The sequence below is a fragment of the Aythya ferina genome, assembly GCF_964211825.1.
Source record: "Aythya ferina genome assembly, chromosome: 24".
Classification (NCBI taxonomy): Eukaryota; Metazoa; Chordata; class Aves; order Anseriformes; family Anatidae; genus Aythya; species Aythya ferina.
Genome location: NC_140322.1, coordinates 1,075,836 through 1,096,909, shown reverse-complemented (window position 1 = coordinate 1,096,909; position 21,074 = coordinate 1,075,836). Strand labels below are relative to the sequence as shown.

The 21,074-nt window shown below is 53.3% G+C and overlaps 2 protein-coding genes across 5 annotated transcripts; one reads left to right on the top strand and one right to left on the bottom strand.

The window, feature by feature from the left end:
• Window positions 1-2,614: 2,614 nt before the first annotated feature.
• Window positions 2,615-4,928, top strand: MARCKSL1 (MARCKS like 1). Its single transcript, XM_084497091.1, has 2 exons — window positions 2,615-2,897; window positions 3,553-4,928. Exons 1-2 carry the CDS (start codon window positions 2,646-2,648, stop codon window positions 4,177-4,179), a joined length of 879 nt encoding a protein of 292 aa, XP_084353217.1. The 5' UTR covers window positions 2,615-2,645; the 3' UTR covers window positions 4,180-4,928.
• Window positions 4,929-6,940: 2,012 nt separating this feature from the next.
• Window positions 6,941-20,758, bottom strand: HDAC1 (histone deacetylase 1). Of its 4 annotated transcripts, none has more exons than XM_084497088.1 (15): window positions 20,641-20,758; window positions 17,616-17,728; window positions 17,107-17,224; window positions 14,441-14,515; window positions 13,205-13,343; window positions 12,470-12,611; window positions 11,659-11,751; window positions 11,247-11,355; window positions 10,932-11,072; window positions 10,337-10,445; window positions 10,101-10,231; window positions 9,188-9,334; window positions 9,032-9,080; window positions 8,590-8,662; window positions 6,941-8,193 (listed from the first exon to the last, which is right to left on the bottom strand). In XM_084497088.1, the coding sequence occupies exons 1-14, from the start codon at window positions 20,687-20,689 to the stop codon at window positions 8,635-8,637; spliced, it is 1,443 nt and encodes a 480-aa protein (XP_084353214.1). In that variant the 5' UTR covers window positions 20,690-20,758; the 3' UTR covers window positions 6,941-8,193; window positions 8,590-8,634. The 4 variants fall into 4 exon arrangements, with proteins under 4 accessions (XP_084353214.1, XP_084353215.1, XP_084353213.1 ...); XM_084497089.1 differs by having other exon boundaries at window positions 6,941-7,802; XM_084497087.1 differs by lacking the exon at window positions 6,941-8,193 and having other exon boundaries at window positions 8,499-8,662.
• Window positions 20,759-21,074: the final 316 nt, after the last annotated feature.

Below are 21,074 nucleotides of genomic sequence, written 5' to 3'. Positions count from 1 at the left end.
CTCTCCCTGCTGGAATTCTCTCCCCGGAGAGCTCTAATTAGCTAATTCCTTTGCTATTTATAAATCAATATGGAAATCCCTCCGCTCCATTCCCAGCGCCATTGGCTGCCCTGGCTGGGCCCCTGCTAACTCGGTTAAGATCCTGGAGCAGATGATGCGAGGCTGCTGAGTGGCTCCAGATCCATGAATAAATAATCGCAGCAGGTCCTCGCCGGGGAGCGACGCGGGAGGCAGGGGCAGGGCACGGGCAGGGGGCTGCGTCCTCCTGCCCTGGCTCCAGTGCACGCGGGGGCTGCCGTCGCCGCTGCGTCCTGCGGGCTGTCAGCGCTTCACACCTCATAAATTAATAATCAGCAAGCCGTTTAAGTAGGTCTGGAAAGTGGAAAATAACATCAGCAGAGATGTCTCATCCCCGAGGCCCTGTAGGCAGGAGCGGCGCGCAGGAAGGCAGACAGATTTGTCTGCCTGTCCATCTGCTGGAGTAGGCAGACAGCCCCGTAATCTGCCCGTCCGCCTGCACCCTGCAAATCCCCGCCGCTCCCCGAGCAGCCCAAGCCCTGGGAGCCAGCAAAACCCTCGTGGGGTTCAGGTTTTGGGTCGTGCTGTGGATTCCAGCGCTGTGCGTCACAGCTCTTGCCCCCACCCAGCTGTGTGCACACCCCTGGTAGTGTCACCCTGCGTGGCACGGCGTGCTCCGTGCCACCAACACGCCCGAGAGCAGCCTGGTGACAGCACAGGGGCTGCTGGCTGCACCCCAGGAGCACCAAGCACCCCTCCAGAGCCCGCTGAGCGCTCCTGACCCCGCTGCCATCGGCACGGGCAGGGCAGGCATCGCGGGGAGGGTGGCCCTGGGAGGGGGAGGCAGGTTGGGAACCCACGGGGAAGGAATCTATTTATAAAGCCATCCCCTGCGCAGCTTGCAGGGGAAGGAGGCTTTCAAGAGAAGCTGGGATCAGGAGCGATGTGGCAAGCAGGGATGTCGCGGAGATGAAAGCCACTAAAAAAGCGCACGTGAGCTTTGTGGCACTGCTGCTGGATGCCAAAAGGGGGGCTGCCCCCCCCACCCCCCGGCAGGGCTGCATCTCGACCTGTCTCATCATGCTAAAGTTTGCCCTTTAGGAACATCACATCTGCCTCCCGTCACTTCAGCTCGGCCCTCCGATGGCTGTGGCAGGGGAGCAGCGGGGTGTGAAGCGTTTTGTCCCCTCCAGCAAAGCGTGGAAGAGACCTGGGCTCTGCGTGGGGGCCGAGCGAGCGGCACGGAGCACGGCCCCAGCAGCAACCCTGATAGCCTTGACCCCAGCCCCATCCCTCCCACCTCGAGCAGGGACCCTGCTGCTCCTCCGAACACCCTGATTGCAGCAGGGGACCCAGGCCATGCTCATGCCCAGGACGTGGGGACAGGAATTGGGCTTGGCTTGGACACTGCCCAGCACCGGGTGGCCGCAGGGGCAGAAACTGGGGGTCACCACCCCCGGCTCTGCCAGATTTTAGACCCAGCAGGTAGCGCTGGGGGCACTGGGCACCAAGTGGCAGAGACACGGGGCGATTTTTGTGTTTATCGACAGATTTAATGGACTCGCTTGGGCCGTTTGTCTTGCCAAAGCAAGCAGCCTCACCACGCTCTGAAAACCGGGTGCTTTTCGACCCGGGACATCCTCCGCAGCCCCCTTGCAGCCCCGACGGCCGCTGCCCCCCTCGCAGGCGGCTCGAGGAGCGGGCGGGCGAGCCAGCAGCCGGGCAAAGGCTTTATCAACTGGCAACCAAAAGTCAATAAGGAAGATGCCGCCTGCTTTAATTAACAGCGCAATTTCTCTCCGACGGGGGGGAGATGATGTGCGCCGGGGGGGGGGAGGGAGGACGGAGACAAAACATGACCTTGTTGGCGGAGAGCACACAGCCCAGCATTGTTTTTCCCCCCCCCCCCGGAGACGCTGGCCTTGATGCTGCACGGCCCCTGCGGCCAGCTGGGTGCTGGGTGCTGGGGGCTGGGGGCTGGGGGCTAGGGGCTGGGGGCTGCCCGGGTTGGGGTGGTGTTGGCAGGGGGGGCTGCAGACCCCAGCACGGTGCTGGAATGGGTCGTGGCAGGGTTTGGGGCTCAGGGCGCAGCTCTCGGAGCGTGGATGCTGCTGGTGGGGTACGGGGGGGGCAGCTCCCACTGGCACAAGGGGGTCTCGCTCTTGGGACCCTCCTGGGGGTGCCGGGAGGGCTGAGCCCAGGTCGCTGCCCCCCAGCTGCTGCTGGCTCGCCACAGGAGCTGTGGCCCTTGTCCCTTGTCCCTGCTGCTTGGCATCGGCCTCGGCTCAGTCCCACTTTCCTTTCCCATAAACTCTTCCTTTCCAGGAAATCCAAGAACGGACGGCGAGGGCTGCGGGGGCAAACTACCGGGCTGCGTGCGGGGGCGAGCCAAACAACAACCCAAATGCCACCCCCAAGGGACCTTCCCGGGGGCGGGCAGCACCCTAGGGTGAGCGACACCCCAGGGTGTGCGACACCCCAAGGTGGGAGACACCCAAAGGTGGGCGACACCCCGGGGTGCCGGCACCGGGGGCAGCACCGCTCCCCCTCCGGCTCCCTCCCCATCCCCAGCGGGGGCTCCCCGGCCGTCGGGGGAGGTGGGGAAGGGCAGAAGCCCCCCGGCCCCGATGGGGCGGTGGCTGCAGCCCGGTCCCCCCGCCCCGGGGGCGGTGTCGGCTCCGTCCCGCCCCGTCCCCGCTCCTTATCAGCGCCCCGCCGGGGGGCTGCGCCCACTGCCTCTCGGCGCCGAGCGGAGCCGCCGCGGCGGGGTGGGCGCCGCACTCATGGGCAGCCAGGGCTCCAAGGCGGCCAAGGCGGAGGGGGGAGCCCCCCCGGCCGGCCACGCCGCCGCTACCGAGCCCTCTAAAGCCAACGGGCAGGTGGGTACCGGGAGGGAACCGTGGAAGGAACCGGGATGGATGCGGGAGGGAGGCACCGTGCGCACCGCCGGGGCAGGGCGGACAGACAGACAGACAAAGGCGGTGGCTGCTGCTCGGAGGGGAGGGGGCGGCCGAAACCCCGTGGTTGGGGGGGGAGAGGAAAGAAGGGAAGGATATGGATGGGGTCTTCCCCGGGGGGGCTCCGGGCTGCGGAACCGGCCGGCACCGAGCCGCGCCCCGGGCCCCCCTCCCGGCACCGGGCGCGGAGCGCGGGCGCCGCCCGGTGGCAACGCGGGGACCCCCCCCCCCATCCCCTTCCCCTTCCCCACCCGGTGCGAACGCCCCCGCCCCGGTGTCTCTCCCCCCCTTCCCTTTTCCCGGCTCGGTGCCCCCCGCCCCAGGTGGCTGCGGGGGGATTTTGGGGGGTTTTGGGGCGCCCCACCCCGCCTGGCTGCGGGTTTGGGGGGATTTGGGTGTTGGGGGGTTTGGTGACCCCTCCCTCCCCAGCTGGCTGTGGGGTGGGAGGGATTTGGGGTTTTAGGGGTTCTCGTCCCAGCTGGCGGTGGGCTTGGAGGGTTTTTGGGGGGGGATTTGGGTTTTTTTGGGGAGTGGGTGCCGGGTCCTGGGTGTGCCTAACGCGGAGCTGCTCCCGCAGGAGAACGGCCACCTGAGGCTCAACGGGGACATGACGCCCAAGGCGGGGGGCGAAGCGGCCCCCCTCAATGGCAACGGCTCGGCCGAGCCCCCCCAGGAGGACAGCAAGGGCGAGCTGGGTGCCGAGGATGCCATCGAGCCGGCCCCCGCAGCCGAAGGTGGGGACGCGAAGCCCGAAGGCGCCGCGGCCCCCAAGGACACCCCCAAGAAGAAGAAGAAGTTCTCGTTCAAGAAGTCCTTCAAGCTGAGCGGGATCTCCTTTAGGAAGAACAAGAAAGAAGCCGGGGACTCCTCCGCGTCCTCTCCCACGGAGGACCAAGGCAAGGCAGAGGCCAAGGGAGAGGAGCCCCCCTCCGGCTCCGGCAGCGGGACGGAGCCCTCGGCCCCCCCCCAGGAGGGGCAGGCGGAGGAGCGGGGCAATGCGGGGCCGAGCGGGGCCGGGGCTGCTGGCGAGGGGCAGCAGGAAGCCGAGCCCAAGAGGGAGGATGCAGAAGCAGGGGAGAGCAAGGAGGAGGAGAAACAGCAGCCGGGGGACCCCCAGGGGGATGCAGCCAAACCAGAGGAGCCCTCGAAAGCCGCGGGGCCTGAGCCCACGGCTCCCGCGGCGGCGGAGCAGAAGGAAGAGTAGAGCCTGCTTGGCATCCACCTAACTTGAGACTCTTGCGCCATCCTCTCCACCCCAGTAACACCACGGACTCGCTGCCTTGCCCACACACCTCCCCTCTCCGGTGTAGAACTGACAGCGCTTTCTAAAACCCAGCCCTGAATTATTATTTCTTCCCCTCGCCCCCACCTCTCCTGTTAGGAAGCTGGTTTGGATTCCCACCACCATCACAACTCGGAGTGTAGTTTTACCTGAATCCTTTAAAACTGTGGAGGAAGACTATCCTGTACATAACTGGAATTTACAGTTTGTAAGACCCCAGAGCCCGCGTCCTGCTCTGGTCTCTGCTGGCCTCCCGACCGTCCCCACGCTCCTCCGAGCCCAGCAAGCCAGTGACTGTTCAGTGGATTCTTTTTCTCAGTTTACATTCCTGGTTCTGACTTCATTTAAAGTATTTTGTGCTTTTTATAGAAACCAATGGTTTAAAAGCTAATCTGGTTAGTTTTTTTTATAAAGTCTTACTATTGGCTTAAAACCGTAAAGCTTGTAAGTCCGCTGTGTTTAATTCTGCTTCTAGGGGATAACTTTTAGGGTCTGGGGTGGAGGGAGGGGGCCTGCCAGCTGTATAATGTGAAGCAACATTTGTTTTCTCTGTAAATAATTTTTTAATGGCCAAAACACTTGATTTGCAATTTTCTAACTTCTAAAAAAAAAAAAAAAAGCTGTATGGGTTTTATTGTAACATTTGAAAGGAATAAATGGTGACCCCTTTATGGGTGAGCTTGAGTCCTTCTTGTCCTGGATGCCAGACAAGGGCCAGCGAAGATAGCAGTTGCTTATTTAGTTCAACAGCTGCTGCATTTAATCACCCCAGCCCTGGCTCTGCTCGCAGTTAATTGACTTGCAGCAGATGTAGAGCTACAGCCACAAAGGACTTTCTCACACCAGCCTCTTGTCACTGCTACCTTAGGATGCCCCTTGGCTCTGTACCTGATTTCGGGAGCCCTAAGCATGGTTCCTGGGGGGTGGAGGGGGGATGTCTCACTAGGGATGCCCCAGTGTAAGTTTGGTTTAATTTTTTGTGGCTCTAGGAAGGAGCTGATCCTGCGCTATGGGGACATGCCTGATTGTAAGAGCTAGCAGCCAGGATCAAAGATTTTTCCTTCCAAAATGAAGGCGTTTTGGATGCCTCCATTATTTCTTCTGTGGTCTGCCCTGGGGAAGGAAGGATTGCTGCCCACCTCAGAGCAGCTGCAGAGCACAAAGGCAGCAGCCCCCAGCAGCTCCTCCTGCCCCCTCGGGCTGTGTAGGACAGCGCAGGGCCTCCTGCAGCTAATGGCCGGCTCCTAATCCCCCTTTAACCACCTGCCCCCACTGTTTGGGCTGCCAAAGGGAGCCCGGAGAGAAGCCAGGACCGAGGGCTGCTGGGCACCACCAAGGCAGGGCCACCAGAGCTCCTCCATGGCCCTCGATAGAAGCCCAAAGGGCTTTATGCAGCTCATCCTCCTATCAATAACGGGAAACAAAAAGCAAATAACCCGCTTCCAACTGCAGAAGGTATTTATTATCATCAATAATGGGAAACTACAGCAAGCAACCCGCTTCCAACCGCAGCAGGCATTCATCCCCATTAACCTGGGGCAATAAAATAAAATTAAACGCAGGCGCTGCGATCTGCAGATTATTTCCGAGCTGGAAGATGGCTCCGCGTGCCCCCCGAGGCCCAGCTGCAGCAGGCCCAGCCGAGAGGTGCCGGGCTCGAGGCCTGTGGCGGAGCCGCGCGGCGGCAGCCATTTTAAGAGAGGCTGGGAGGGAGGGAGGGAGGCCGCAGTCGCACATTGGCATGCATGAGATAGCAGGGGTGACTGGAATTGTACGCTTGTTTTTGTTCGAGGAGAAGAGGATTTTAATTGTGTGCTGGGGGGAGAAGGATAGCTAAGTTTCCCGGAGTATTGTTACAGCACTGAAAGGCAGCTGAGCCACTCAAAGCTTTTCTTTAACTACCTAAAGAACGGATTGGGCTTGGGAACCTTCCATGTGCATTTCAGCTGTGATCAGCACTCAGTGCAAAATTAACCTGCTCCTAATTTTATTTTTTTCAATTAAATACCGCATTAAAACCATTTAAGCTCATGCAAAAAAATATATAATATACTCCCTTCCTATAACCTATTTTTCCCTTTCCAGACTAACATTGCTTTCAGAGCAAGAGTCAGTGCATGAAGCACTGTACCACCAAGCTGCAACCCCAATCAGCATCAGCAGTGCTGCTGGAGGAGAACCTGGCTGCAATTTCAGGAGGACAAGAACTGCCCCCACGATCCTCAGTAGAAGAGGTGTGAGCACACAAAATGTACAGCATTTCAACTTACCTTTTCTGGAGAGAAAGGGTCACAAGGAGAATTTCGAGGCTATTTTATCAAATGCAGGGGAACAAAAAAATAAGTCAAGGAAATATCAACATCTACCAAAGGAACTGAAGCATTCTTTTACATGCAGCATGGAGCATGTTCCGTATACAATGCTACAGGCTTCAGTAGATGCATTTGAACCAATATACCTAGCCACTCCCCCAAAAAAAACCAAAAGAGGGGGAAAAATAATCTTGCCTTACATTTCTTTTCAAAGCCACTGTCATTTTTTTTGTTGTAGGGATCTACACTACACTATGATCACCATAAAGCCACCGCAACATTTTCCAGTAGTGACTCTGAAAACCAACCACCCTCCCACTCTATCCAAGTGTTTCCTCTCAGCACAAAGCAGTACAAACTCAGGCCAACCATAGAAATGTACCAGTTTTATTACAAAGGTTCTCAAAATTCAAAATAAAAGCATCTTTAAAAAACCACAATATATTTCCCCCCCCAGACACAAAGATACACTGATCTCTCTCGCTTCACATACAAACACTGAAGAGCGGGAGTGAGACGTCACTCAGATTCCAAGAGACTAAAAAACTTACGGTGGAAAAGGGAAAAAAAGTATTTAAAAAAATAAAACATTTTAAAAATAACCTGTGTTAAGTTAGCAGCATTATTAGAGTTGAAACCATCAGCAGCACTCCGTGGGAGGTACAGATCCTCTTATGGACAGAGGAATCCCCCTGAGAAAGGAGAGCAGCGAGTCAAAACTGCCTGCAAAACTTCTGCAAAGTTGGAGCTCAGCAAAGCATTTCACAGAAAGCTCATCTACCGATCAGCTGTACAAAACGAGATGCAAGAGAAAGGCCAGTTCTGATCACAAAAGACCTTTGGGTGTGAGATAATGTGTGGGAGTAGGAAGAGGAGTAGTTATAAAAATGTACAGAGCCCCATCTGCTGTTCCCTTGTACAGATAACAGCTCAGACTGCTGATAAAAAGTTCTCCCTATTTACTGGCCTTGAGAGCAAAGAGAGGAGAGGTTCAACCTGAAAACATTTGTATGCTTCACTTCAGAGAAGTTTTTCAGTGAGCGACACATGTCGACAAGACGCTTCAGCTGGGCTCGGTTTGTCTGGTCTTTACACGACTTGGGAATTTCTGCCGTGGTTTCAGTTAGGACACAGATCGGGATAGAGAAAGCAAATTACAGCACACGTAGCTGAGGGCAGAACAAGCTGGAAAAGCGAAGCAGGCGGCCAGACGGGCAGTAACTCACCTCCCCCCTGCAAAGAGGGGCATAAGTATAGAAAAAAATGTATAAAAACTTCACGCCTTCTCTTACTCGAGATGCATAATGCTGCCACACTAACTGGATCTGCAAGATCTTGGAAAATGTTAACCACCACATTAGGGTGATTTTCGTTTTGCATTTTCCAGATCTGCACCTGCAGGGCTCTTGGGCAGATTCACTCAAGCAATTTTCAGATCTGCTTTTAAGCTGCTTCATCTCTTTCCACAAGTTTGCTGCAGGGAGGTAGCCAACTCTATTCAAGAACTGCACTATTTGACCCTGAGAAGCGGCACCAGCTTGCAGTTACTTGCCATGGTGGAATCAGACTGAAGACCAAAGGAATAGTCAGTCTTCTCTCACAGGCTTCGTTTGGGAATTCATATCTCCCATCAAAAAAAAAAAAAAAGAAAAAAGAAAAAAGAAAAAAAGAAAAAAGTTTCATGGCCATCTTTCCACCTAACCTGAAATGCAGATACTACTTCTACTTAAATTATTCTTTTCCAAGGGCGGTTACTTCAGAGGAGAGTAAAGAAAGGAAGTGATTTTTTTAAAAGACACACTAAGGAGGCAGTGGAAGGCAAGAGTGAAACTTCCCAGTCACCAATCCTGGGCAGTGCAGGTCTCTCTACTCCGCAGAATCCTCCCTATCTGCTCCCAGAGGAGTGCAGCAAGGAATAATTTACAGTTCTCAAGTCATTTATATATTTATATAGAAATATATACAGAAACATATATAAAATATAAATCCTGTGGAATGGGAGGCAACCGGAGAAGCTAACCTATGATAACTATGCACTGACAGGGACTGTCCAGCTGCAGCCATCTTAGGTAGATTTTGTCTCTTCCTTCACCCTGTGGAAGGAAATAGGGAAGAATATGGTTTAAACAAGTACCTCAGGCTGTACCCAAGCTAGAGCTGCAGCCTTAAAAAGGCTGATCAGATAGCCCATCCTAAAAACACCATACTCTGATGTCAATCTCCCCCTAAAACTAGTAATGTATTGAATACACAGTACTTTTGAGCCCTTTTCTTTGAGGGCTTTCACAGTGCTTTATCAGGTGTGCTGTTCTACCTATGCAAACTTCTCCCCATGACAAAGCCATCCCAGCTACCACATCTCCCTTCCAACCCCACAAGTTACACAATAACCCATCGGGGGAATGCACAAGGAAGTACAAAGGCAGCCAGTTAATTGCCAAGCCAAGAGACACGGGGCTCACCCTTTGGGTTCTGGTTTTTCCTCTTTTGCTTTTTCCTCTTCTTTTTCCTCTGGAAATGAGAAAGAAAAAAAAAATTAAAAAAAAAGACATGGTAGAACGGTAGGAAAGCACACACCAGGCAAAGTTCCATGCAGCTGGGAGGGCTTCCAATCTTACCTTTCTTTTCCTCTTCCTCCTTTTCCTCTTCTGTTTTCACACGCTTCGCTTTCTTAAAGTTGGCAACGTTTTTGCGCCCTCCTTCCCCTTCATCTTCAGAGTCAGAGAATTCTTCATCACACGATATTCTCTTATCAGAATTGCGGACTGAGAACGTGAAGGGGAGAAGAGGTTGTTTCAGCAGAGTTAAAAGTCAGAAGACACCGAGCACTAACTTCTCCAAGTGCATCTACACACGTGGGAAAGAACTGATAAATCTACGTAAGTCACAATTAGGCCACAGCGAAAGCACTTCATCTTTCTACCTGCCGTCTCTTTTAACTGATCACTTCTGACTGCTCCTGCTTAAGATCTAAGATCACATGTAGAGCTTGGATTAGATACAGCGTGATGTCTAGACTTGACAGCATAAGCAGGTTAACCAACTTCACACTGAGAAAATCTGACTGCCAGATCTAAAGGCCATCAGCCAATCTGGATAAAAACTAGCATTTTCACTGAGGCAGGCAACTTCTGGGATCAAACCTGATAGAATACTTTCTGGGAGACTGTCATTGCACCTACATCACAGGAACTGTTTAAATTCTCACATTAAGGCCTAAGTTCTTTCTTTATGGAAATTGTCTCCCAGGGAGACATTTCTCCCAGGGAGAAGAAATCTACCAGCCCCGCAGTACTCAGCCTCATTGCTTCATTACAAAATCAATCAGAACACTGGAAACAGATTCAAACTGAACGACTCCAGAATTAAAATAAATCTAAATCACGTATCCTCCTGTCTTTGTAAGGTAATTCAGTTTAGTGCCTGCACAGTTCTCCAGCTAACTGATCCCGTTCAGCTTTGGCACCCTGAGGCCCAAAGCTGTACACTTCCCAGCAAGGCAATGCAGCTATGCCAGAGGCAAGTGCCTACTTGAAATGCGTTTCTCAGGATCTTCTTCCTCTTCATCTCCACTGTCTTCCTGAACAGCATCTTCGGGAATTGGCTGCATCTGGACACCAGGGGCATGAGGCAGCATGCGCAGATTCTCAAAGAGACGTTGCCTAGAGCCGCCCAGAAAAGGAATACCTCCGTCAGCAAGAAGCCACCCACGGCTCTGAAGCCCCCAGAAGAAGGTGTCAGTCTTGTGAAGAGGAGCAAACACTTACTTGATCTTCTCGAGATACTCGTTGGTATTCTGGTTAGTCATGTTGGAGGGACTGATGTGCAGCTTAAAGTCTGGTCCAAAGTACTCAAAATAGTCGTTATATGGAAGTTCTGCAGGCAAGTTAAAATAGAACAAAAGCCCAAATTAACAATGAACCAGTAATGAAATACCTCATACACAGTGGGCTTCAGTGCTACATAAGAGCACAACTGCATTTTCCTAGGGGTAGGAGCTGACGCTTTCATAGCCCAAACTCAGATCAAAGCAGATAGCTTAGCAACAAGAGCCTAAGCTTACTTGGCAGTTAAACACGCTCAGTGCACACAAAAGTTTTCAGTTGAAGGTCATCTCATTTCAGTACAACAACAAACCTGCTGGGTACCTTTTAATGGAGGAGAGACCTACAGAAATGTAACGTAAGCAACAGCTACTGAAAATCAGAGAATTAAAAAGCTCTTCCATGGTAATAATCAAGAGCTAAAGAAACATCTTAGGGTTCCTGCCTCTCCTGCAGCAACATTGTGTCCCTGAGCTCTGTTACCAGATAGTCATTGTCCCTTTGTCTTGCCTCAAACACTGCAGGGGAGAATTATTACCGTTTGGGATTTCAGTGTCCAAAGCCACAGCAGTTTCGTAGGTCCAGCATCTAGCCACGTTGCGGATCGTATAGCCACCTCCTCCCAGCATCAGCATAGGCAAATTAAAACTTTTTACAAACTCCACACACTTGGCATGACCTGAAGCAAAGGCAGCGGGGAAAAAAGGCCATAGCTTCATGACATAAAGGACAAACTTCTCAGTGAAAACCGATTATTTGTGCCAGTTTAACACAGGCACTGTACAATACAGTTCTGGCCTCTCAGGATCACAGACCAGGCCTTGGTATTTTGATGGAAGCACTGTACTCTTACCTTTGATGGTCAGATTAAAACAACCCAGCCTGTCTCCTGACAGAGAATCCGACCCGCACTGCAAGACAACTGCGCTAGGCTGGAACGTCTCCATCACTTTAGATATCACCTAAACAAGAAACCCATTGTTACACTTTCTCCACAGGACAGTGTCACAACAACACAGTAATGTCCACGTCAGCAAGCAACAAGAAGACATCCCTAGTGTTCCCACAGCTGTTGGCTCCCCTGTACTGGTAACACTGGGGCTCTTGCAACGAAAAGCTTACTGATGACAGGCTGCAATTGTTAGGGAGAAATACAGCCCCCGAAGAAACTCATAACAGCAGTTTGAGTCTCCCCAAAGAACGGCTCCACGAGTACCCAACGACAGAGTATGATGCACAAAGCATCACCCAGCAAAGCCACTCACCGGCTTGAATATCGCCTCATAGGACTCATCATCGATTCCATCACGGAGAGGGTAGTTGACAGCATAGTACTTGCCTTTGCCTGCACCAATGTCCTGTTAAAGAGAGGAGAGACCATAAGGTCACCAGAGAATCACCTACAACACAAATATTGTCCATCAGAAGGCAAGAGCCAGTTGACCCCACCAGCAGGTATTTAGTGTACGTGGGTGCATTTGGCTCTCTGCTCAGGGAACAAGAATCTACCACTGTCACCTTCATGTTGTTCTGAGCACACAGCCTCCCACTCCACTGGCAACAGCCACTCTCTTCCACAGCTGTAAAACTGGTGGTCAAAATTCTACTTCCAACCTGATACCACATCTGTACCTGACTTGAAAGAGTGCCACCGTGACCACCATGCGATTCCTTAACGCACAGAACTGACTCAGAGGAAGAAACGCCAGCAAGATGCACCAACACACACAAAGGCACTCCCTGATAAACTTCCACAAAAAGCTTGTGGGACCAAACTGAGCTTGGAAGAAGCTGCAGGTGACCCAGACCCCATCTTCAGAGTCACTTCTCTGAGCATAATTCCACCAGAAGGCTGCTAAATGACCAATATCACAGCCGTGATTTTATGGCTACCCAGACCATGATCACAGGACCAAAGCACCCACTCCAAGAGCCAAGCCAGCTGCCTCACGTATACACCTTTGCTCTCACTAAAAGGATGCTACTTTGAGAGCATTATTTAAAGCAGGAAAACCCAGGAGAGCAGTGATTTTAGTTAGGAATTTCAGGAGTTTTCTGCTAAGCCTTCGTTCTCACCCGTAGGTCCCCTGTTCCTGGGAAGTATTCTCCGTACTTATGGAAGGACACGGTCATCACACGGTCTGTGGTATAGAAGGCTTCCTCCACGCCATCCCCATGGTGAATATCAATGTCAATGTACAGCACTCTCTGGTGATACCTAGGATCAGAAAGGAGTCAAAATGCTGTGTTTCTTCAGAGCAGGAAGAGCCCTCCCCAGCAGAGTACGTGGGCAGAGGGCAAAGAGCTCGGTGCTGATCCTGAGGCTGCACAGCTCCAAGCAGCTGTCGCTCTGGTGTCTACGGGCACCAGAAGTGTGGAGAATGGGCACGTGCCTCAGTCAGCAGTGGAACAGAATCACCAAGGAAAACAAAGTGGCTTTGACTGCTGCAGCTGATCTCTGAAGGCAGACTTGACTCAGTTTATTCAGATTCAGCCAATGGACTCTGCGTTTTTACGTCCAAGCCTCCCACTGAGCTTTGCCTTGAGCCAAAAGCTGTCAGGGTGCTAACCAGCAGACACATCTTACAGCTGTGCCCCCTTTCTCTCAGGGGAAGGAGGAGGGCCTAAGAGCAACCACACAATGCTCCAAGCCTTCTGCTTCCCGCACAGAGCCACAACGGGACACAGCCCTTCTGCAGAGAGGGCACCACATCCCAAAGAGGTAGCTCACTAAGACCTCCCTGAAATACACAGCTAAAAAAAGCGACAAGGAGTGGTAAGGACTCAAAGAGCGGTAAGGAATCCACCTACTTGAGTAGCTCCAAGATGGCTAGGACAATATCGTTGACGTAGCAGAAGCCAGAAGCCTCCGACTTCTTAGCGTGGTGAAGGCCCCCTGCCCAGTTCACAGCGATGTCTGTCTGCTGCTTGTTCAGCTTCACAGCACTGGCTGTTGGGAGAAGGATTAGAAACCGTTAGCACAAGGGCAGAGTACCCATGGCAGGGACAGAGGGGTAAAGCACAGGTCCCTTGTCACCACCTCACTGTTTCTGTGTGCTTTTGGGCACAAGCCCAAGCCAAGGGTTCGAACGGTGGCCGGCTCAACAAGCTAACAGAGACAAGGGAAGAGCAACGCAGCCACTCCTGTGCCTGCTCACACTTTTAACAGCTTCCCATTTATGCCTCAGAGCACAAAATGTGCACAAACAATCCCGCAGCATCTAGCTCGGGGCACAGTTAAAGACAGAGGAGATTTCTCAGGGCCACAGGCACGAGATTTAACAAATGGTTTTATCCCATATATGCTTGGGTCAGTCGCCGAATATGCATGTAGACAAAGGAAGTTCTCTTCCCCCAGCTCCTTCCCAAACTTTCTGCAATTTTGCAAGTCTCCAAGGATGGAAACAAATGCTACATTCTGTGGAACGTGCAACCTTGGGACCGCAGAGCACGCTGCAGTCAGCCCTGGGACGCGCTGCTGAGCCCTGTTCCAGGAAACAAAGATTTCTAGATGTCACCGCAGGAGTAGCGGCCACCAAGCTTTAAGGCCTTTGCACAGCAACCCGGTTTGGTAATACCAAGACTTTCTGCAACAAAGTATTTGAAAACAGAGAAAGCATTTTAAATGTTCCAGCTTTCGATTCCCTCTTGCCTCAGGCCCCGAGCCAGTGGCTTTAAGTAACCCCTTTCTGCTTTCCAGGCTACACCTACTCAGAGCAATATTTTTACAACTTTTTTTTCCTGTAAAGCTCACATCGATTTTTTTTAAATTAAATATGTTGCAGCTGGGGTTTTGTCTATCACATGTTGTTCTATCACTCACAGGCTCCTTCGTCCAGTCGCTGCAGTAACCCCAACTCGTGAAGCTATGCACCACAAACACAAAGGGATCTGCCAGTGTGTAAGGCTTGAATTGTAACGTGACAAGAAATCTGGGTCTAATTATTAAAGAACTCAGAAAGAGTCCCAGGGCTTCCCCAGCACCACCTACAAGGATTACATACATCTGCTCAGGAGAAGAAAAGAACAGATGAGTTGCAAGCTTACCAACGGAGCCTCCAGCAGAGAGCTGACAAAACTCAAACAACCCATCGAACACGGGGCAGTCCTCCCCAACGTTGACTTGAAAAGAATACACAAGAATGAGTAAGACAAAGCCACAGATAAACGCCGAAGCTTATGCTACCGATCTGCTTTTAAAAACTAACCAGATAAGCATTTTAACCAACAGAAAAAATAACCACAAAGGAATCATTGTACACAAAAACAATCAGCCTGAGGTTGCCTGATGAGGCAAAAAGGTTGCTGCTGCCGGGAAGGTGCTCCTGACCCTTGTGCATGTGGTAGGAGCACAGGAAAACCAGTGCCAGGGGCTGTGCTGAGAGAGGCACGCCATCTGCTGGGGCGCACCACGAAGAGATGCAGAACCTCGAAAGAGTGAGCAGCAGGGAGATGCTATGGAGCAGAGCTGTGCAACACCAGGACACGTCCCTAGCAGAAACCCCCGTGCCCCTTGTCACAGCAGCTCATTTACAGGATTTGGCTCTGCTCTGGCAGGGCGTGCTGGTCAGCACAGCCCCTGCAAATAGCCAGCAGCCCTCACCATCATAAATCAAAGCAGTAACAGCAGGCTTGGATCCAAACGAGATTTTGCAAGGTTTGCTTTCACAAGCAAAAAAAAAATCTGTATTTTTGTAGCAATCTCTCTAAAATGTTTTCTTTTCTCTGCTTAATGGGAAAGGCAGAAGCTGCAGATCTCAGCATTAGAAACTCAACAGTACGCAGTCTTTAGATGATGTGATAAGGGAACTGAATGGTCTCCGTGCAGGACACAGATCTCTGAAAAGGACAATGCCCATCACGACACTCAAAGGAAGTAATTGTTCTCCCTTCCCAATTGTTTCAGCAGGGCATAGCAAACAGCAGAGTTTGAATAATTAACTCAAAGAAGCTTTTCCTGTGAAGCGAGGAGAATTCAAGTCATCTGTTTCTGCATGCTTCCCATTACAGCAAATTAAACACTTTGCTTTTTAGGCTGCGGCGCAGTCTTCTCAACTCCTTGGACAGGCAACACGGCATTAGCAAAATTAAATTAGAAACCGTTCATTACCTTCACTGCCCCTCAGAACTTTGTGGGCAGCACTGACAGTGTCTGAGGGTTTTCCTCTGCTCTGCTGGCAAAGACAGGAGGAGCTGCTGTATGGCAGAAGCCAGGGAGGCTTCCCATTAGAAGCTGCCAGGACTACCAGGGAGGGAGGGAGGGATATTAATAACTGGGGTCAATCGCTTGGCTAGAGGCATAAAGCAAGACAAGAGGTGCAGATGCTCTTTCCTCCTTACAGTGGGTGCGTGAGGATCTTTGTATCTGAGACAGAGTCCAGTACGGACGTGGAAACATCCTTGTGGACATCCCAGCCCTTACCCTTTCCTGAAAGGAAAGCTAAAGCAGGCTACAGAGACCTGTCACCGTACCGAGGAGCAGTGACCTTGTCTCCTGTACCACTAATCCCTTCTGAGCCTCCCGTGATAGCCCTTTAGCTAGGCAGAGGTTTGCATTTTACAGGCCTTGTTGAAGAAAAGACCTGTCCTATGCGTGTTTAAGATTAATTTTCTTATTTTGCCTCCTTCAGGTAAATATAGTTCTGTGGAAATACAGCACAGAAAATGTGGACTACCAGAGAGCAGAGTGGGTGTTTATGAGCCATATCAGCTCCAGGGGTAAACAGTTCACTGTGTAAATATGTACTTTGGTATATTAAGGCATATTATTTACTGTAGGAAGTCTTTCAGTATATATTAGTCATGTCTCTCACACGCTCATGCCTAAATATCTATTTCAGCCATGAGTATTTCAGCTCATAGCAGATTTCCAAGTGCCCCTACTTCAGACCTGAGACCCGTATTTCGTTTAATTTGGAAATTACACTTATTGCACATAAATGAATCCCATGGGCTTTTTTTCTGCTCTCGAGGAACGCAGTGTGCATCATCAAAACACTTTAAATGAACCCCAAGCCTTCCCCATCTATTTGTCCTTACTAGCTAGAAACCTAGACAGTCATTGCCAAAGGACTTCAGCTCAGAGCTGCACATAAACCCAAAAAAGGTTTCTGTAACGTTAAAGTGGCCAAGAGGTTTTCAGTGCTTTTGTGGACTGTAGAGGTTGGAAGAGAATGGAGAACATGTCAAGAAAAAAAACAAAAACCATTCTAATACCAAGTGGACAGGCACCATTGTGCATCTCAAACTTCCCCGCTTCCAAACTGCCGTTGCTCTGAAAAGCCTTCAGAATAACTACAGATTTTGGACATGATTGATGAGCTTTTTAAAAATAAATAAATAAATAAATAAATAAATAAATAGCCCTTTCCCACCCTGAGACCTTTGGTTAAAGTTAAACGATCACAAAATCCATGTAGCTCATAAATAGAGTAGTTCGGTCATCTCTGAGCCAGGAAGGTAACTTAGAAGAATTTCCATTAAAACATAAGATCAAAAAAGACCACCAGGCCAAAGGGTTCTCCTCAGCTCTTCTGGCATATTGGTTTTTAAAACGCTGGATTTACCAGGTAAATAAAAAACCAAGTCAGGAGGAAGACAGCCTCCAAGGGTTCCTCCTGCTCTGCTTATCGCCACCTTCTAAAGCTCGCCCAGGAATCCCAGGCGCACAAACTTAGCACTGGCAGCACTACAGCACTACGCCCGCAGCTTACATCTCTGCATCTGCTTGCTGTACTCAGACATGTTATCGGGGCGGATAGACCTCAGGAACTTGATGTAGTCGTCGCTGTGGTACTTGGTCATTTCTTCTGCGTTTGCCTTGTGAGGGCGCTGCAAGGACAAAGAAGAGCAAAGGCTTGTTTGGAAACACATCTCTCCCCTAAAGCCCGTTTCCAGTCCCAGATTTACTCCCAGGGAAAGAAGAAAACAAACAACCAAACCAGCAGCAATAGACAAGAGGAACTTATTCTCAAAGGCAAGGATGCCATTACCACAGAGTGGAACACATTACACATCTAGACAAAGAAAATATTGAAGTTACAGAGAGAAAACCAATTTTCCAGTCTCCAAAGCTTATCTGATGCACAGAGCATCTCCGTGAAATGGGAACGGAAGAAAGGAGAAATGCATCAGTACAACCATTGAAGTTTTTCTTTTCTTTCATTAAACTAAGAGCTGACGATTGAACTACCATCTCCCATACACATTTCTCCTCACTTACATAGATCTCCATCTTCCTGTAGAGGCCGTAGTTCAGCAGCAGGTTGTGGGTCATCCGGATCCTGTGGGGCTTCATCGGATGCCCCTGGCCATAATAATAGTTTCCAACATCACCTGGGGACAGAAGGGAGTTTGTTACAGCGGGGAAAAACACAAATTCCTCCAGACACGACCAGAGTGAAGCCACGGGGCCGTCACCCATCTGTGGGTTTACCCCAGGTCACCTCCCCACCCCGATATTCCCCTGCCTCATAAAGCTGAGCTCACGCTGCTCTCACAGCAGGCACCGCTGTTTGCCCCCTCCTCTCCCAGGGCACTTATTTTCATGAATTTTTTCACAAAATTTAATTGTTGGATTTTGCCATTTGGCTACGGGACGCAGAGCCCGAGGGCTGCCAGGAGCAGGGGATGGCACGAGCAGCAGCAGCACCTGATGAGCCCTGGTTTATTGGGAAATCACAGCGGGTTGTGCACGTAGTTTTACAGCTCGCAGTCACTTTAGGGAGCAGGAGACCCAGCCCAGCCCGGCTGTGACTCAGCTGGGAGCTATTTCGTCACCGGCCTCAGCACTCAGCAAACTGCCACTTCCTCGCAGCACGGCCCTGCCTGCTGCTCAGCGGGATGGGAACGGCGCAAAGCCCGACCCCAAACCATTCTGTGGGTCCTGCAGCGAGACCGGGCGTCCTCGGTCTGCAGCGAGGGGTTTTAACCGGGTGACGAGTCACCACCAAATCCCAAACCCCAAAATTACAGCAAAATGGGGTGAAATCGAGCTCTGGGGAACCAGGTAGGGATGCTCAAAAGCCCATCTAGAAGATGGGAGACCCTGCTAATAAAGGAGTCACCCCCAGGGCAGTTCTAACCTTACACACCCCCCGTGCACCTCGGGGGCCCCAGGAAGGACCCCCGTGGTCCCCAGCTGCTTTCTCCCAGCCTCCCCCCTGTGCCCGGACCCTTCCCAGCAGCTCGGTGCTGATCCCCACTGCAGTTTCCTTCTCCCATCTGAGTTTTATGGCTCAGGGACCTCATTTTGGGGCGTTACTGTGCCAAGATTGCCCAGCCCTAAGCTCCCTGCATGACACCCGAGCAAGCCGGCCTCCCCTAAGTGCAGTTTACACCTTCCCCGACAAAGAAAAAGCACACCTTCACCCCAGGACGGGCTGCGGGTGTTTGCCAGCCCCTCGTAAAAGAGCAGAAATAAAGCACTAAAACCAACCCAGGGAGTGAACGAGGAGGGGACAGCGCTCGTTTCACGGGGACACCGTGCAGGGGTACCCCCCGCTCAGGGCATCCCCGCCCCGTGCCTCTTAGGGTCTGGGGTCGTTGAGGACCTGAGCAGCTCCCCCGCGACCCCACAACACTCTCGGGGTGCAGGAGGAAGTTTGGAGGTGGTTTTGGTGCTTCCTGAGAGCGCTCCTGCAGCGCTCACAGCCCCGGCACCCCGCTGGTTTTGCTGTCACGGGGGGTCACAGCCAGAGACACCCCCCTCCCGCCCCGGGGCTGCCCCCCCCCAGCTCCTGGGAAGCGATCGAAGCCCTTTTTTTGCCTGCCTGGCCCACGAAACCCCTCGCTCTGCTGCTCGCCGGCGAAGCACGTCCGCTTAGGAAGGAAAAACAGCGGTGAAAAGTTTTTATTTGACCTCGCAGACCCAAAGCCTCCGCGTTAGGGGGGGGGGGGAGGGGACCCCGCAGCACCCCCACCGCCTCCGGAGGGCTGAAAACAGGCCCCGAGGTGGGCCGTTTACCACGATTTTTACCCCGGGATGAAGGGCAGGATGTGGGGAAAGTGCCTGAGGAACCCAGCGGGGGCTGCAGGCAGCTCCCACCCCCCGTTACGACCCTGTCCCAATGAGGGGGGGTTACAGAGCCCAAAACCATCCCCCCCCAGCCTTGGAAAAGAGAGAAGAAAGAAATCTGCCAGCCTGCAGCCTGAGATGGGACTGAACGATGCCCCGGGATGCTGGGACCCCCCCCAAAAAAAATACACCATGGGGCTGGCCCCCATCCCAAGCAGGAGTTCCTGAAGAGCCTCTGTGCCCCCCTAATGGAGGTTCGGCCCCCCCGGGCCCCCCCCCAAGCCCTTTTTGGGGGCTCCCCCAGCCCCCCCTGCCCCCTCCCCACCCCAAAGCCTTGGGATCACCCCCAGCCCCTTCTCCCTCCTGCTCCCCCTAGGGCTGCCCCCCCGCCTTCCCCTTGCCCCCAGCCCTTCTCAATCCCCCCCCCCCAACACCCCCTGGCCCTGCTGTGCCCCACACCCATCCTAACCCCCCCCCAGTGCCCCCAACGCCATTCTTAACCCCCCTCAGTACCCCCTACACCCTTCCTAGCCCCCCCATCACCCCCCTACCCTTCCTAACCCACCCCCCTCAGTGCCCCAGGCCCCCCCAAGTGCCCCCATCACCCTTCCTAGCCCCCCCCCAACACCCCCATCACCATTTCTAGCCCCCCTCGGTGCCCCCCCACTATTCCTAGCCTCCCCCAATGCCCCCCCCCCATTCCTATCCCTCCCCCCTCAGTGCCCCCCGCCCCTACCCTGCCCCCCCAACCCTTCCTAGTACCCCCAGAGCCCCCCCCATACCATTCCTAGCCCCCTTAGTGCCCCCCCAAATTCCTAGCCCCCCCCAATGCCCCCCTCACCCTTCCTAGCCCCCCCAGTGCCCCCCCTAATTCCTACCCCCCCTCAGTGCCCCCAACCTCTACCCTGCCCCCTACCCTTCCTACCCCCCCATCACCCCCAAAACCCCCCATTACCCCCCAAAATCCCCCCTCACACCCCCTCACCCCCCTTTTAACCCACTTTTAACCCCCTTTTACCCCCCTTAACCCCTTTTAACCCCCCTCAACCCCCCCATTACCCCCCAAAACCCCCCCTCACACCCCCCACCCCCTTTTACCCCCCTTTTACCCCCTTTTACCCCCCTTTTACCCCCTTCACCCCCCCCATTACCCCCCTCCCTCACCCCCCCCGTTACCCCCAGCCCCCCCCACGCCCCCCACGAGCCCCCCCCGTTACCCCCGGCCCCTCACCGTCGTAGTAGTAGCAGACTTTCCGCTTGGTGCCCTGCGTCAGCGCCATTTTCCTGCCGCCGCCACCGACCCCGCCGCCGCCGCCGCCGCCGCCGCCGCCGCGCAACGCAACCCGCCCCGCCGCCGGGGCCCCGTAGCCCCGCCCCCCCCGCGCGACCTCTGAGCCAATCGGAACGCGAGGCATGCGCCCCCTTCCCGCCCGCCGGCCAATGGGGAGGCGCGTCGGCGGAGGGGCGGGGCGAGCGGTAGCAGGCTAGGCGGAGCGATGTGGGGGGGGGGTGTATGGGATGTACCATTAGGGTGAGGGGGGGGGGTGTGTGGGGGATGAACCATCGCTGGGGAGAGGGGGGGGAAGGGGCTGTGGGGTGGGCGGGGGGGGCGGAACCTTTGTGGAGAGGGGATGGGGGGAGTGGGGAGGGGAGGGGGGAGGCAGG